At 36.9% G+C, this 16,850-nt stretch overlaps 1 protein-coding gene across 1 annotated transcript; it reads left to right on the top strand.

Moving 5' to 3' along the window:
* Positions 1–2,440: 2,440 nt before the first annotated feature.
* On the top strand, positions 2,441–3,484 carry LOC127122759 (uncharacterized). The gene has a single exon (XM_051053047.1). It carries the CDS (start codon positions 2,441–2,443, stop codon positions 3,482–3,484), a length of 1,044 nt encoding a protein of 347 aa, XP_050909004.1.
* The last annotated feature ends 13,366 nt before the right edge of the window (positions 3,485–16,850 follow it).

Below are 16,850 nucleotides of genomic sequence, written 5' to 3'. Positions count from 1 at the left end.
GTTAGCAGTTGTCGTGTTTATGATTAAAATTTGGAGACATTATTTGTTTGGCTGAAGATTTGAAGTGTTCATCGATTATTGATAACGTGAAACCAAACCATTTATTTTACCTGATTCGCATGCATTTTAGTATGATTTTATGTATGTTTTATTGTATTATACCAGTATTGGTGCCCTGTTTGTGGTATTTGTTGATACAAAACTCATGTGTGAGAAAGAAGTAAAGAAAAGAGAAGAAAAAGGGAAGAAAAGAATAAAATACTGAAGTTTACAAGTTCTGAGCTTGTGGCATTCGCCACAGGCTTGACCCGTTCGCCACGCCCCTTGCCACGTCACTTCATAATTTAAGTACCATGGCATTCTCCACGGCCATGTGGCGTTCTCCACAAACATGTAGTGTTATTTTTCAGGCTCTGGTTTCCAATTCTAATTCAAAAAGGTTTTTACACGAGAGTGAAAAGTCAATAAGGTTATAAATCAATAGAGCGAGAGGTTGAGATTTTAACTGGATAGTGGTTTCTAGGCATTAATCCTAAACACAGCAAGAAAGCTTTAGGATTAATTAGGATTTATCAATTTCCAAAAAGTACTTTTAATTCAGGTGGGTGAGCGAGAGAAAAACATTTTGGCTTAAGAGTATAGCTCGAGCCAAGACCACAAGAGTGTAAGGCGAAGTGTTTTAAATTGATATTTTCTACTAAAAAGTGATTTACTTTATTTTAATGTTAATTGTTTATCGAATCTTGAAGGATGCTGTGATTTACATACCGATGCCTCTTAATTGAATACGTTAATTATATTATTATTTATAGTTAAAGTTTATTTCCCAATTTCTCTTAGTCAATCTAAGAATAACAAAGTAATCCTTAGCCTTAGCTTTACACAGTAACTTTAGATAACGATAGTTTGATTTTTGGTCCTTTGGGTTCGATATCATTTTAAAACTATGTGATACGACTGTGCACTTGCAGTTAGCCATTTCGATAGACATACTATGTCGTGATCATGTTTTTGGCACCGTTGTCGGGGACCAATCAAGTTAATATTGTAACTCCTTTGTTGCAACGTATAGACTAAGGCAACTAATTTCCTTTTTATTTGTTTTGGTTGCATGTCAAACACTCGCTCACAAGAAGACGAGTTTGAACAACCGAATACGAAGTCGAGCGTTATATTAGACTAAGATGCCGACTTAAACAATTTCGTTTAATGTACAACCTTCCTGATCCTCATATACCCGAACTAGATATGGCTTCCCTTACTAACCATCCTTTAAGGGATTATGCTGCCCATCTCAGGATGAACCACACAACAGCTAGAGCGTGGCTCCAGTTCTTATCGTCAAATTCCATAACTACATGGGATAAATTAAAGAAGGTATTCTTATCCAGATATTTTCCACCTAGTAAAACGACTATGGTAAGAAGCCAAATCAACGGATTTAGGCAAAAAGACAACAAATCGATTTTCGAATCATGGGAGAGATATAAGGACATGCTGAGAATTTTCCCGTACCATAGGCTTGAACCATGGCTTATTATCCATACCTTTTATGGTGGTCTCTCGTATAACACCAAATTAAACTTAGACGCCGCAGCTGGAAGTGCTATAATGGATAAACCGTATGAAGAGGCTTATTAACTCATTGAAAATATGGCACAAAATCACTACCAATGGGGAGGAGAGCGCACTTCTATAGAGAAACCTCAACCAAATGGAGGTACCTACGAAGTCAGTGGCATAGATCACGTCAATGCTAAGGTAGACGCCCTGACTCAAAAGATTGAAAGTTTAACCATAACTCCTACGGCCATTGTAGCTGTCGTAGCCACAAGCTGCGATATATGTGGAGTACATGGATACAATGTTTCTGAATGCCAATTACTAGCAGCCATTGCACCTGACCAGTTAAATTATGCTCAAGGAAACTAGTACTCCAATACTTACAACCCAGGTTGGAAAAACCATCCTAACTTCTCTTATAATAATAACAACGCCTTGTATGCTCCAAATCAACCACCTCCTGGTTAACCGGAGCCAACTCAGAGCGCATCTTAAGCCTCTCCTCAAACGCCTAGAAAATCTAATCTTGATTTAATGATGGAGAACTTTGTTGCTTTTCAAATACAACAAAGTAAGGAGTTTATAAATCAGAACGTCCATACCTCAGAATTAGTGAAACAATTAGCAACTAAAGTAGATGCTTTGGCTACTCTTAACAAAATGTTGGAAACGCAAATTTCTCAAGTAACCCAGCAACAAGCAACTACCGCAACTCCAAATGGAACTTTCCCTGGTCAACCTCAACCTAATCCGAAAGGTCAAGCTAATGCTATCATATTGTGGAGTGAGACGGAGTTAGACAGACCGGTTGATCCCAGAACACAAATTCCATCGATGATTCAGAAAAATGGCCAACCTGATAAACTAGAGAAAAAAGATGAAACCAAAAGAGGAAGTTGAGAAGGAGAAATTATACGTGCCTCCACCATCATATAAACCACCAATTCCTTACCCTCAAAGACTGGCTAAGTCCAAAACCGAAGGACAATTCAGGAAGTTCGTCGAACTCTTGAAACAACTTAATATTACTATCCCTTTCACCGAAGCTATTACACAGATGCCCTCATATGCCAAGTTCCTAAAAGAAATATTATTTAGCAAGAAGAAACTAGAGGATGATGAGAAAATGACGCTTAACACAGAGTGTAGTGCTATCATTCAGAATAACATGCCACCTAAACTGAAAGATCCTGATAGTTTTTCCCTACCCTGTGTAATAGGGAAGTTTGTAATAGACCAAGCCCTCTATAATTTAGGAGCTAGTGTGAGTTCGATGCCCATTTCCATATGTGAAAGACTCAAATTGGGAGAGTTAAGACCAACGAGAATGTCTTTCCAACTAGCTGATCATTCTATTAAGTATCCCATAAGAATGCTAGAGAATATTCCCGTCCGAGTTGGTCAATTCTTCATCCCTATCGATTTCATAATAATGGACATCAAAGAAGATTCTAACATCCCAATTATCCTAGGAAGACCCCTCCTAGCAACTGCCGGTGCCATTATAGATGTGAAACGAGGAAAAATAACTTTCGAAGTGGGGGAGGAGAAGATTGAATTCATTTTATCACAATTTCTGAAAGCACCTGCCATAGACGACACATGTTGTTTTATGGACATCATTGATGAGTGTATAAAAGAAATAAAAATGGAACCATCCGAGGATAGTAAAATCCTAAAAATCCCAGCACCACCCATTCATGAGAACGACCAACACAAAGAACCATCCATAGATGACAGTTTAAGGGAATGTCTAGCATTAACTCCAAATTTAATGCCATGCACGAAGAAACCATATATAGAACTTAAAATACTGCCGAAAAATATAAGATATGAATTCTTGGACACAGAGCTTGAGCAACCAGTAATAGTCAACGTCGATTTAGGACAAATAGAAACTGAAAAATATTACATATCCTAGGAAATACCCTAATGCCTTAGGCTACAACATCTCAGACTTAAAAGGAATTTGTCCCTCTCTATGCATGCATCGCATTATGTTAGAAGAAGAATTGAAAACCTCTAGAGAACACCAGAGGAGACTAAACCCTATTATGAGCAATGTTGTAAGAAAAGAAGTGTTGAATTTATTAGAGGTAGGTATTATATATCCCATATCTGACAGTAAATGGTTCAGCCCAGTACATGTAGTACCTAAGAAAGGTGATATTACGGTTATTGATAAAGAAAAGGGCGAGACTGTAGCTAAACATGTAGTAACCGGATGAAGGATGTGCGTTGATTACATAAAATAAAATAAAGCCACTCGCAAGGATCACTTCCCCTTACCTTTCATCGATCAAATGCTGGAACGATTAGCTAAGCACTCTCATTTTTGCAATATGGATGGTTACTCAAGATTCTTTCAAATTCCCATCCATCCTGATGACCATGGAAAGACAACTTTCACATGTGCTTAAGGTACATTTGCCTACAGACGAATGTCATTTGGACTTTGTAATGCTCCCGCAACATTTCAAAGGTTCATGATGTTAATTTTCGCAGACTATATAAACGACATCATGAAGGTGTTTATGGATGATTTTTTCATTTGTGGGCAGAGTTTCGAAGGTTGTTTAAAAAACCTAGAAATGGTACTTGATAGATGTGTGAAGGTTAATCTCGTGCTAAATTGGGAGAAATGCCATTTCATGGTTAGACAATGGATAATACTTGGACACATAGTGTCCGATAAGGGGATTAAAGTTGACAAAGCGAAAATAGAGGTTATAGAAAACCTTTAACCCTCGAAAACTGTTAGAGAAATCCGAAGCTTTTTAGCACACGCCGGGTTTTACCGCCTGTTTATTAAAGATTTCTCTAAGATAACAAAACCATTAACCAACTTATTAATGAAAGATGCGGAATTCATCTTTAACGAAAAATGTCTGGAGGCGTTCGAATTATTAAAATATGCCATAATAACTACGCCCATCATGCAACCACCTAATTGGAGTAGACCTTTTGAGATAATGTGTGACACGAGTGATTATGGTGTAGGCGTGGTCCTGGGTCAGAGAACTGATAAAAAGATTCATGCGATCAACTACGCAAGTAGAACCTTGGACCAAGCACAAATGAACTACGCCGTGACTGAAAAGGAGCTCCTTGTTATCGTTTTTGCGTTAGATAATTTTTTTTCCTACTTAGTGTTAGCTAAAATAATTATCTACACTTATCACACCACAATTAGGTATCTATTGAATAAAAAATACGCCAAACCATGACTCTTAAGATGGATTCTTCTCTTGCAAGAATTTGACTTGGAGATCAAAGACAAGAAAGGAACTGAGAACGTTGTTGCCAACCATCTGTCTAGACTCGAGTATATGAAAATCGAGCAACAACCAATCAATGATGATTTCCCATATGGTCGGCTTGTAGCTCAAATCGAAAATAACATAACTGATTACCCTTTAACCTTTAAAGACGCAGAAACTGACGAGGTTGTGGAAGCCATAACTACTAAAACTACTGTATCGTGGTACGCTGACGTTATCAACTACCTAGCAGCCGGAGTACTTCCTCCAGAGCTAACTTATCAACAGAATAAGAAATTCTTCCACGACTTGACACACTACTACTGGGATTAGCCACTTCTTTTCAAAAGAGGCGCCGATGTTATCTTCCGTCGCTGTATCCCAGAGGAGGAAGTCGATAACATTATACATCATTTCCATGCTTCACCCTGTGGGGGGCATGCTATAACATCGAAAACTTACGCAAAAATCTTAAAATATGACTTTTTCTGGCCTAATATGTGGAAAGACGTCCACTTTACGGTTATACACTACGACCAGTGCAAACACACTAGGAACATCTCTAGACGCGATGAGATGCCTCTAAAAGGTGTCTTAGAATTAGAAGTTTTTGATGTGTGGGGCATTGACTTCACGGGCCCATTCCCATCCTCTTTTGGTAACAAATTCATACTCGTCACTGTAGACTATGTATCAAAATAGATCAAAGCAATAACTTTACCTACAAACGACACACGAGTTGTAATAAAGATCTTTAAGAATCAAATTTTTCCTAGATTCAGTATACCGAGACTCGTCGTTAGTGACAGAGGCTCCCACTTCATTTCCAAAATCTTCGAGAAATTATCACTTATCTATGGAGTTAGGCACCAAATGGAAACACCCTACCACCCACAAACAAGTGGACAAGTCGAAATTTCCAATAGGTAAATCAAGCAAATATTAGAAAAACAGTTACAACCTCTAGGAAAGATAGTCCTCCAAGCTTCATGAAGCTCTATGGGCATATCGTACAACCTATAAGACCCCCATAGGAACCACACCGTTTAAATTAATCTATGGTAAGTCTTGCCAGCTCCCGTTTGAATTAGAACATAAGGCTTACTGGGCCATTAAGGCCCTAAACATGGATTATGCAACCGCGGGTAAAAAATGAGTCTTAGAGATACATGAACTCGAGGAACTGAGATTGGACGCCTACGAGAATGCCAAAATCTACAAGGAACGAACAAAAAAATAGCACGATAAACGTATCTCAAGGAGAGAGTTTAATGAGGGGATTTAGTCCTGCTATTTAACTCTTAACTATGACTTTTTCTAGGAAAATTACGTTCTAGGTGGGTCGGCCCTTTTGAAGTTACCAAAGTGTTTCAAAATGGAGCTATATAAATAAAAGGAAAATTTAACGAAGCCTTTGTCATGAGCGGACAACGTCTGAAACACTATCATTGTGTTAACAATAAAGATTTTTATACTAGTCTAAAGTTAGGCGAGCCGCCGACTCTCTCAACAAATTAATGATTTGTTAATCTGTGTCGAGCTTACGACATTAAATAAAACGCTGCATAAGAGGCAACCCATAATTACTAATTACTAATTCCTCAATAAGCGGTTTACTTGTTTTGATCAATACTAATTATTTTCATGTCTCCTTTCAGGCTACTAACTTCATACTAACTTTAGGAATAGAGAACTAGATAATATGGTTGTTACTTTTAGAAACGTTGCACAAAGGCAACATTATGAAACTCTTTTTCAGAGAGAGGTGGCACTGACCAAATACCCTGATGTACACACCATGGCTACCTTATGTATAGGAGAGAGGATCAACTTTATGTTCAACCAACTTGGGTGGGAGAGCTTCATTACGAAGAGATTTTCAATGTACCATAAGCTAACACTAGAATTCCTAGGTTCCTTTCTATATGAACTTAACCAAGGGAGGGGATTCAATAGAGGACGAGTGTCCTTTAGGCTTTTTGGATATACCTATAATTTTAACCATCGTGAAATGATCGATCTGTTAGGATTTCCTAATGGACCCTACATTTTCACTATAGCACAAGAGGATGCATCTATGACCCGTGAACTCGACTATTTCTGGACCAAAGTTTTTGGAGAGACACAAACTGAACCCGATTCCAGACATTCCGCCCAAATCCATAATCCTACTATTCTCTATTTCCATATGATCTTAGCTTACACCCTTTTTGGAAAACCAAAAAGCAGTACCAATGTGTCTAGAGATGAATTATTCATCTTGTTCTTTATTTTTCAGTCCCGACCAGTTAATGCTGCAACCTTCATGCTCGCAAACCTAAATAGGATTGCCCATGCTACTCATGGTCCAATCCTGATTGGTGGACTAGTCACCATGATTGCTGCAGCCTTAGCCCTAAGAACAACACTCTCCCGCATAACTCCTCTAGGAGGCACCCGACCAATGGACATTACCTTTTGTTTTAATATAAGATTAATAAGAAACCTTGGACCTAGGGAATTCCGGCTGTTAATCAGTCATGGGGTAGTTCACCAATTCACCCTGCCTAACATTGAGCGAACTAGTGCACACAACCATAATAACTGGCTTTATGATTTAGAAGGCCATGGTGAGTCACCTTCACCTCCTAGAACACCTCCTGCTTATGAATGCCTTAGTCCTCCCCCTCTCTTTCATACACCTATGCTTGCTTCCACTGCTCATGCCACTTCTAGTAACAACCATAATCTTGCACTGGAAACCCTTCGGACCGAAGTCACTGCCATACGAGCTGATGTTACTATCATTCAACAAGAGCTTTATGGATTTATGGACATTTTTAACGAACAATTTGATCATCTTCACCAAGTGGTGTATTCCATGCCCCCTGTTCCCGATCCTACTGATCATCGTAGTGGCTGATCTACATGATGTTTATTTCCGCATTCCTGCCTGACACTGAAGCACTGTGGGCGCCACTTTGTTTAAGTGTGGGGGAGGATACCATTTCATGATTTCTTTCATGCTTTCTATTAAGGATTTACTTTCAAGACTTTTATTTTATGATTATGATTCTTCGTTGATTTTTTTTTGTATTGTGTCATGCTATCGACGTAAAATATAGCGAATATTTTATGCTTTTTATTAATGTCACTTTATTTTATTTTATTTTATTTTATTTTTATCATGTATTATTTTATATTGAATTAATTAATATCATATTTTTCATTTTAAATTTTTTCCTGAACCACAAATAAAAAAAATTATGTTTCTGAAGCTTGTGGCGTTCGCCACAACCTTCATGGCGTTCGCCATGCAGGTAAAACGAAATTTCTACATTTAAGGTTCATGGAATTCGCCACAACCCTATGACGTTCACCACAAACCTCAGAAACTCAAAAGCATAATTTTAAACGCACAACCCCATGTTTTCCCACCTTTTCAACTTCCAAAACTCATTAACTCACCTTTACCACTCCCCAACAACACCCTTCATCTTCAACCTTTCAAATCCCATATCTATTTCACTTATTTAAACTCTCATCACCCAAATTCAACCACATTGAAAAATCTCATTTGAACCCCATTCTAAAGTTATTCTTCACACACACATCATGCCTCTAAGAGCCCAAGCTAGAACAAGAAGGCCAGTGGCAAACTTGTCCAATCTCGTCTTCAGTGAAGGTGAAGTTGGATAATTACAAAAGGGAAGGTACTTGAAGTTTTACGAACACTCAGTAACTCTAACAAGGTATGCCGACGAATCTTGCTTACATAAGTTAGGACTTTTCGGTAGTGTACAATGGATACTAGATATACTTGATTTAACACATTTATGTTCGTTAAATGATGCTACCTATGAGAGGCTGACTTTGGAATTTTTAAGTTCTTTCACTTACTGTACATCTATGGTAGATCAATACTCTTCCAACACAGTGAGGTTTAAAATGTTTAATAGGGATCACGAATTAAGCCAAGATACTCTTGGGGACATGCTGCATTTTCCCCACGGGGACGGTATAACTTATGCATGTCCCTTGGAAGAAGAATGACATTATGAAGCGTTCCATTTTTTGGAACAATTGACTAGTGAGAGGACTTCCGATTGGGAAGGGATAAAATCCTCACATATCCATAACCCGACCATACGCTATGTGCATCACATATTAGCCAACACAATTTTTGGACGAACAAATAACGGTAGGGTGAATTCCAAAGAGCATTTCTTTTTACACACCGCATTTGGACCGACACGAGTCAACATGACTCCTTTCATGCTGGCTCATTTGTAGTTTCTTTGTACAAGAGGGGCCACCCCTTTCTGTATAGGAGGTATAGTTACCTCCATAGCCCGCGCACTAGGCTTAGATCGTGAGCTTGCAAATCTACAGCCCCTTCCGATGCCCTCACTGGATATTGATTCCTGTCGAGCCCAACACTTAATTAAGGCCAGACGGGACGACATATACTCTCTCATGGTTGGAAACCGTGAGATTATGAGTATCATTTTACCCTTCCACACATGCACAAATGTGCGTAACAAGACCAATTGGCTTTATGATCTGACCGCCCCTGAACCTGGTCATCCTGCCCCTAATGACATACATGTGCTGGATAACCATGGTGGTCAGACCGATAATAAATATGATGAGATGTAGCAAGATGCTCCCGCTTTTTCTGACATACCTACATGTGGACACACTCAACCTGGCCCTTCTAACACTTTTGCAAGTACCTCCCCACGACAGCAATCCCGAGAGGAATATAATTATGTCAGCATCAGGGCCACACTTGACGATGTCCTTTGTGAGCTGTGGCATTGTAATGATGTAGATGCCTAACGCGACCAACTGTTGCGGGATATACAGAGACAGCAGGTCAACATGATGGCACAGATTTAGCAGATACAGGAGCAGCTGCATGATTATGCAGGAAGGACCGAGCAAAAGTTAGCGGTCCTGGTTAAAGAGATGCAGGGCAAACGTGTGGGTACTGAGGACCTGCTGGAGTACATGCAACATGTAGGTATACCACCTCCTCGGCATGGTGTGTATGGACGAGCACGAGGAAGAGGCCGTCATTGAGCACTTCCTTCAGGTTCTTTCTTCCTTTTTCACCTTTTATCGAAACATATGGGACAATGTTTAGTTTAAGTATGGGGGAGGACCTTTATCACTTTTATTTACAATTTTCTTAGGTAGATTTACTGTTTTACTCATTTCCATTTTATCTAATTATTTAGTGTTAATTGAGTCATTGCATGTGCTGTCGAGTCTTTATGCGTGGTTTCCACTATTTATTGATCTTCCCGTTTCTTGAGCCATAACAATTTTTTTTTCCATGAAAATTATTTCACAATTATAAAGTTCTAAGTTATAAATGACATTGAGGTTTGATTGTAAAATCTGGGGAAATTTTTGTGCAAGATCGGTATCATTTTAATGCCTTGAGTCTCCTAAACATGCGAATTAATTTGAATATTCATTATGTCGAAAACCTTGTATCCTCACCTAATGAAATAGTTAGTAAAGTCAGGTTAAATTAGGGTTATGAATAATGGACCAACATTTAAGGATTATCTATCCTAAGGTCAATAGATTCAAAATATGGTGCATTAGGGGATAACTTACCACTAATGCAAAGTATTGAAGATGATCTAAAGATCAACTTACAATAAATTTGTAACAATGAAAGTTATTCAACCCGAAGTCCATCTATCAATTGATTTACAAAAGGAAGACTATGCAAACTCAAGGTTGAAAGTTAAAGTTTGATTAAGTTGATTATGTTAAAGAAAGTGTGAGATCAATGGATAATATTAACAAGATAGTAAGGATTAGTGTATGATATAAACAAGTTAGTATAAGAGGTTAGTGGGTTAGTATAATCAACAGAAATGACAATGTATCAGATGAATCACAAGTTAGCATATGTAAGAAAAGCTTCATCTACAAGTCAAATGACCCAAATTGGTTGAAATAAGGGAAACTTATCCATGATTCAAAGTACCATGGATGATCACTTTGTCATCCGTTAGTAAATTTTAAACAAGGAAGGTTCAAGCAACCCTAATCAAACATTATCATGACCAAAGTAGATTTTATTAGCCCATGAATTCAAGACCTTATAAGTCCCTAAAAAAATATCCAAATGACTTGAAACAATCTAGCGGTAAATTCATGACCACTGAGCTATTGGTTAACTCAACATCAATAAAACCAGAGTTGCCACCGCACTTTTATCATTTCCAAAGGAAAAGAGAGAAAGTACTAACAAAACCAAAAGATAAGAAGTTTTCAAATCAAAACTAATAAAATGTCAGAGATTACAAGTAAGGGGGTTGGTTACACAAAGGGAAGGTATTAGCACCCAAAGTGTCCTAGGTACTCCTAGGGAGCCCTTTTTGTGTGCACTTGTTTTGGTTGAAAAGATGTTTGTTTTAAAATATAATGAGGGGTTGAGAAAAGAATTCATTATTTATATTTTGTGTTTGATAAGACTTTTGGTCTTATGCCTACGTACCAACATAAATAAGGGATAAAAACCTCGTATTTTATGGTAAAAATTTCAAAGATGAGTGGATTGATTTTAACAAAAGCTTAAAGATCTTTTGTTATCAATGGGAGAATACTCAATAAAACATTCACCGATAATGAGGGCTTTACAACATTTAAGAGGGAGGGCTCCAACTCGGATTAAATCAACAAGTATGCCTCTAACCCCTAATAAATGTAAAGTCTTACACTCAACATATCATGGAATAGGAAAATTACATATCAACCAAGGATAACTTAAATCTACATGATTTCTTTTTGAAAAGTTTAAAAGGAAAAAGGCACCAAGTGGCCAAAATGATTGGATGAGGTTATTAGTTCATTTTAGTCTTTTTGAAAGTAAAGTCAATATGATTAAGTCTTCTTACAAGTTTGATTAAGAAATTAGTTTGAAAATCAATGGCATAAGGCCAAGGTTTCGACTCATTAAAACAAGTCTAAGTTGAAAAACAACAAGCAAAGAAGTTTTGAAAATGAGGAGGAGATTTTGAAATTAAAGAAGACGGAGGTGGAGATGAAGAGACTATCTTAGACAAGATTAAGAGTTCTGAGTTGAAAATATCTAACCCATGGGAAGCATCCATAAGACAATAGTGTCAGATAGAAACCCATTTCCTTTGGATTGTCAAGCAAACAACAAAGCTATAATCATCCACGAAATTAATAAGAAAACCAATGATATTAAATAAAGATAACCAAACGTCCAAGTTAGCACTCCAAAGAAAGCAATCTTCAATGTCCTTTATGTTTATCAGATGAAAAATCCCTTGAAACATACTCAAAGAGAAAACATCAAATAATAACAAAAAGATCAACATAGCAATTTGGGCAAAAGAGAAAAAGTGTATCAGATAAGCCCAAGGGAGTCTCTCAAGCCTGTGTCAGATGAATGGAATTGGCCATGTTTTTGGTCTCAAATTAATGGCATTGGCTAAAATTTTCTTCATATCTCAGGAATGTTGCCTATTCTAAGTCCCTAGGTCCAAATCAAGTCACAGAAAAAGATCCAACAATCCACCAATGTGTTTTTTTTAGTTTTTTTTGTTTTTATTAAGTGTTTTAAGGTCCTAAGACCACAAACAAAATATGATCACAATCAAAAATATATCACAAGCACAAAATATAATGGCTCAAGTGAGCAAAAACAAAAATAACTAAAGCATAAACATAGGTCCAAGTGGGCAAAGAGAAAATGACTAAAGCATAAACAATTTGCATGAATGTAAATGATAAGGAATGATAAATTTCAAGAATTTAAATTGCATTAAAGTAAATTACAAGAAAATTAAATGTTAGTTGTCAAGTTAGTATGTTAATTGGTGCCTTGAGGCAAATTTAGCGCTATGTTAAGAAATCGTAAGTAGGCTTATGTAGAAGCCATACCTATTTGAGGCCGGTCAATAATAATGTTGGTGTTAATGCATGCTAGAGACAAGGTATCCAAGACTAAGCTCCTAAAGCATACCACACACAAAAATAAGTGATGATGTGCCTATCTCAATCAAGCCTATGTTGATTCATCTGACATAAGGACATTGATGAATCAACTAGCTAATGATCTATGAGAAGTCATTGGCCAAAAGATTATTGGGGAAGAAATAAGATGAAAATGGAGAGACGAAATGAAGGGGGTCCCAAATTGGTCAAGGGATGATACTCACCTGATCAATACCATTCATTCATCTCGAGCGATGCAGTTTTAAACTTCATCAATCTCTTAAATCCAATGGTATTGACCAAGTCAAGGTCCAATTCAACCAAAATAAAGGCCAAAATGAAGTAAGGTTAACACAAAGTCAATACAAAATATCACTAAAGCATTAAATCAATTAAACTATTTTTAAAAACATATTTAAAAATGAAGAAAAATAAGTTTTCGAAGATCAAAAACCAAAAACCCCTTCAAAACACCAAAGAAATGACCAAGGGATTTATCATAGGTCAAGCAAGGTCAAAGTATCATTGACTAATTTTTTGGTATTTTTCAAAACTCAAAAGTAATTAAAAACTAATTAAAACAATTCAAAAATCACAAAATTCACCAAAAGTATCAAACTTAATCCAAAAATTATTTTTAAATCATAAATGGGAAGAAGAAAATATTTGTGAATTTTTGGATCAAAAAGGAATTTATGGTGAATTTTACAAGAAAAGGCTATTTAAAAAATCAAATTAGAAAAATAAAATAAAATAGAAAAAACAGGAGCCATCAGATCACCCTCATTAGTTGAGGTGGCATATCTGATGATCCAAAATGCGCATTCCACATGTTCCCTCAGTCAACGTGCCACACCATGGTAATCACAAACAAAAGCTAAGATTAAAAGGTGAAATAGAGATCCAAGGGTGAGGGCCTTTCCATGCCACCACAAGAGCCAAAATGCGCATTCCACATGTTCCCTCAGTCAACATGCCACACCATGGTAATCACAAACAAAAGCTAAGATTAAAAGGTGAAATAGAGATCCAAGGGTGAGGGCCTTTCCATGCCACCACCGGAGCCCTAGCTCCGGTCTTCTTCTCCGGTGAGGGTCACCAGACTGTCAAGACCAAACTTGCCCAGAAATTGATGGATCTAACATCATTTGAAAGGAAAAATTGCAAGGATCATGAATATGACCTATGTTTGTTTCATCTCTCACTCTATAATTAGAAAAGTGAAGATCAAACTAGAGGTATTCAACCTGGGTTGCTTCGAATCAAGTCCAAAACAACTCAGTCACGTTGCCTACATTGGTAGGACTTCAGCCAACACAAAATTCAGCTTAGATCTAGAGTATAAAGCGAGAATCTAAGAGATGAAGTTTTGAGAAATTCACCTTCTCTGAGATGCTTCTGGGCTTTGTTCTTGATGCAATTCTTCGTGCTTTCTTTTCCTCTTGCTTGCAGACACTTAATGGAGTGGAAAAGGGAATGAATCTTTGGAGTTTTTGTTCACAAACTTGAGTTGAAAAAAACTCTATTTCTCAAATAAATCTTCAAATAATTCTATAGTGTGTGGCTAAGGAAATGGCTGGCAGAGCTTGGGCAGTGTTCTCCCTTAATTCTGAGCAAATGATATTTGATTTATAGGCCAAGAAATTGAGATGTGCATCTTTCCAAATTTGAATAAAAATGAATAGTTCTTGGTGCATGTACAAGCCTAATTAATGATTGTAATCCACTCTAAATCATGCAAGAAGGTTGTTTAATTCATCACACAAGGCCATGAAAAGTTGTGTATTATTTGGAGTTCAAAACTTGCCAAAACAAGCCATGGAAGAACCTCATGTGCAAGTCCCTGATTTCTCTTCCAAATGGTGTAATCTTGGAAGTTTCAGAAAGAACTCATCATAAGAAACAACTTTTATGTTGTGACTTTTTCCAATTGAAACTCGTAAAATGGAGAAAACAAGCCTTGAAGATGGAAATATCAAACATACTTAGAAATATTTCTAAGTTATAAGCCAAATGAACTCGGATCCTTCTATAAAGTTGTATATCTTTAAATTATTTTAAATTTGACCATAAATTTTGCACCATTTGGAGTTTGGATGATGGAGTTATGGATTTTAGAAGTTGAGGAAATTTGCTTGTTCAATGATGAGGACCAAAATGGACCTATAATGTTTCCTCATGGAACATGACCTTTCAAGTAGAATTTTATTTGTCTCAAAGAATCAAAGTTAAATAATACATATTTAAATTAATCATGAAACTTGTATGATCTTCATACCAAAAAAATGAGGAAGTTATGGCTCTTGGAAGTTGACCTTCTATCTAGGGCACAAACCAAAATGACCTATAATATTTCACCATAAAAAATGACTTTCCAAGAAAAATTAGCTCTTGAGTCCAACATTAAAGATGTTTTTAATGTAAAAAAGAGTAACTTTTCTCTTGGGATCATTATCATATGATAAAACTCGTAGGAGATAGGGTCTAGGAACCGTAGATTTGACTAGTTGACTTTTCTAGTCAACTTTCTTGAATCAACTTGCATACTTGAAGTTATTTTTCTCTTAGGGGATCGAGGAGGATCATATATGCTTATTATTATGGAAAATGAAGTATACCTTTATATCTTTGATTAACTATTGAAGAAACTTGTTAAGAAAGGCACACAAGATACCTAGATGAATTAGGGATTCCTTGACAAACAAGCTTCAAAATCTTGATGAACTCTTTATCAAAATAACAAATAAAGAATATGGGGATCAATCTATGACGTTTAGAACCAATATGGACCTTTTCTTGCTTGATCTCTTGCATTGACGGTCTCAAACCCTAGTTGTGGGCTTGGTGGGGCACAGATGGACACACACACTACCTACAAAAGAAACAAAGTTATACTAGACATATTTTTGTATTTTGGTTAGTAAACAAAGAAAATAAAGTAATGATACAATAATATATGCTTGGCGATCTCTCCCAATGCAAACCCAATGAATTATAGGTGAGGAGAATACTAAGGTGTGATCCCAATACCAATGCAAAGCTATGAGATGGCATGAGGGACCTTAGGGGTCAAAATTGGGGTCTTATAAACAAGACATTATTAAATACTAGAGACAAAAATAATGTGGTTCCATGATTAAAATATTTTCAGAATGATAAAAAAAATGGGGGTAAAAAATAAAACAAAGTTGGAAATAAATAAGATGAAAATAAATAAAATGGGAAATGAAACAAACAAAAAGAAATATTTTGAACATGCTAGGGGTTGAATCGCTGACCTTGGGGTCATGGGGGGATCAACCCCCTCTCCCACTGGGACAAGCACTCAGTGGAGTTAAGGAAATGCACCAAACTAATAAAATAATAAAACAACAAATAAAAATGAAAGTGACCGCTGATGAGCAAATCAGAACGCGACACAAAATGTTTTTGAATTCAAATTTTGCGCGAAACGGTCGTCTTCAACTTTCAACCTCAGAAAGCCAAACTCAATAATACATGTTTTTAACCAGATTTTTTTTGTGGAATCATCTTGCAAACATGTAAACAAACTAACCTCCACACTCATGAGCAATTATTGGCTCTGAGTGTGGAGTATTTTTCCACCAACCAGAAGAATACAATTGACCTAATTTAAAAATTAAATTCTGAATATGAACTAATCAAAGCTAAAAGTTTGGGATTAATGATCAAAAGGAAATCTCGAGGTTATTAGTAACTTGTTTCAGAGATGGGGGTGAGTAGAACTACCTGATCGAAATCGATCTCAGGGTGGTGTTCTGACGACTTAGCTCAGCTTAGATGAAGCTCAGGGAAGATGAGTTAGGGATTTGGAAAGTTTGAGTGAAGGTTAGTGAAGGTTTATGGGTGGTCGTTTGAGGTTGAAACACTTTGAAACTCAAAACACGATTCTCTGTTTTGGAGGATTTGGTTCAAATGTTCAGTAGAGGTTTTCGGGCTTTTGAAGCATGGAAAATGAAAGGGACACCTTCCCCTATTTATAGGGAAGATGTGTGGATGGCTTGGAGGGAAAGAACTAAAGGTATACTTCAGAAT

This window comes from Lathyrus oleraceus, chromosome 2, assembly GCF_024323335.1.
Source record: "Lathyrus oleraceus cultivar Zhongwan6 chromosome 2, CAAS_Psat_ZW6_1.0, whole genome shotgun sequence".
Lineage (NCBI taxonomy): Eukaryota > Viridiplantae > Streptophyta > Magnoliopsida > Fabales > Fabaceae > Lathyrus > Lathyrus oleraceus.
Note: the sequence above shows the minus strand (reverse complement) of the source record. Positions and strands in the feature narration are given on the sequence as shown.

Coding starts and splice junctions, on each gene's coding strand:
- LOC127122759 (XM_051053047.1), top strand. CDS start 2,441: ATGAAACCAAAAGAGGAAGTTGAGAAGGAGAAATTATACGTGCCTCCA.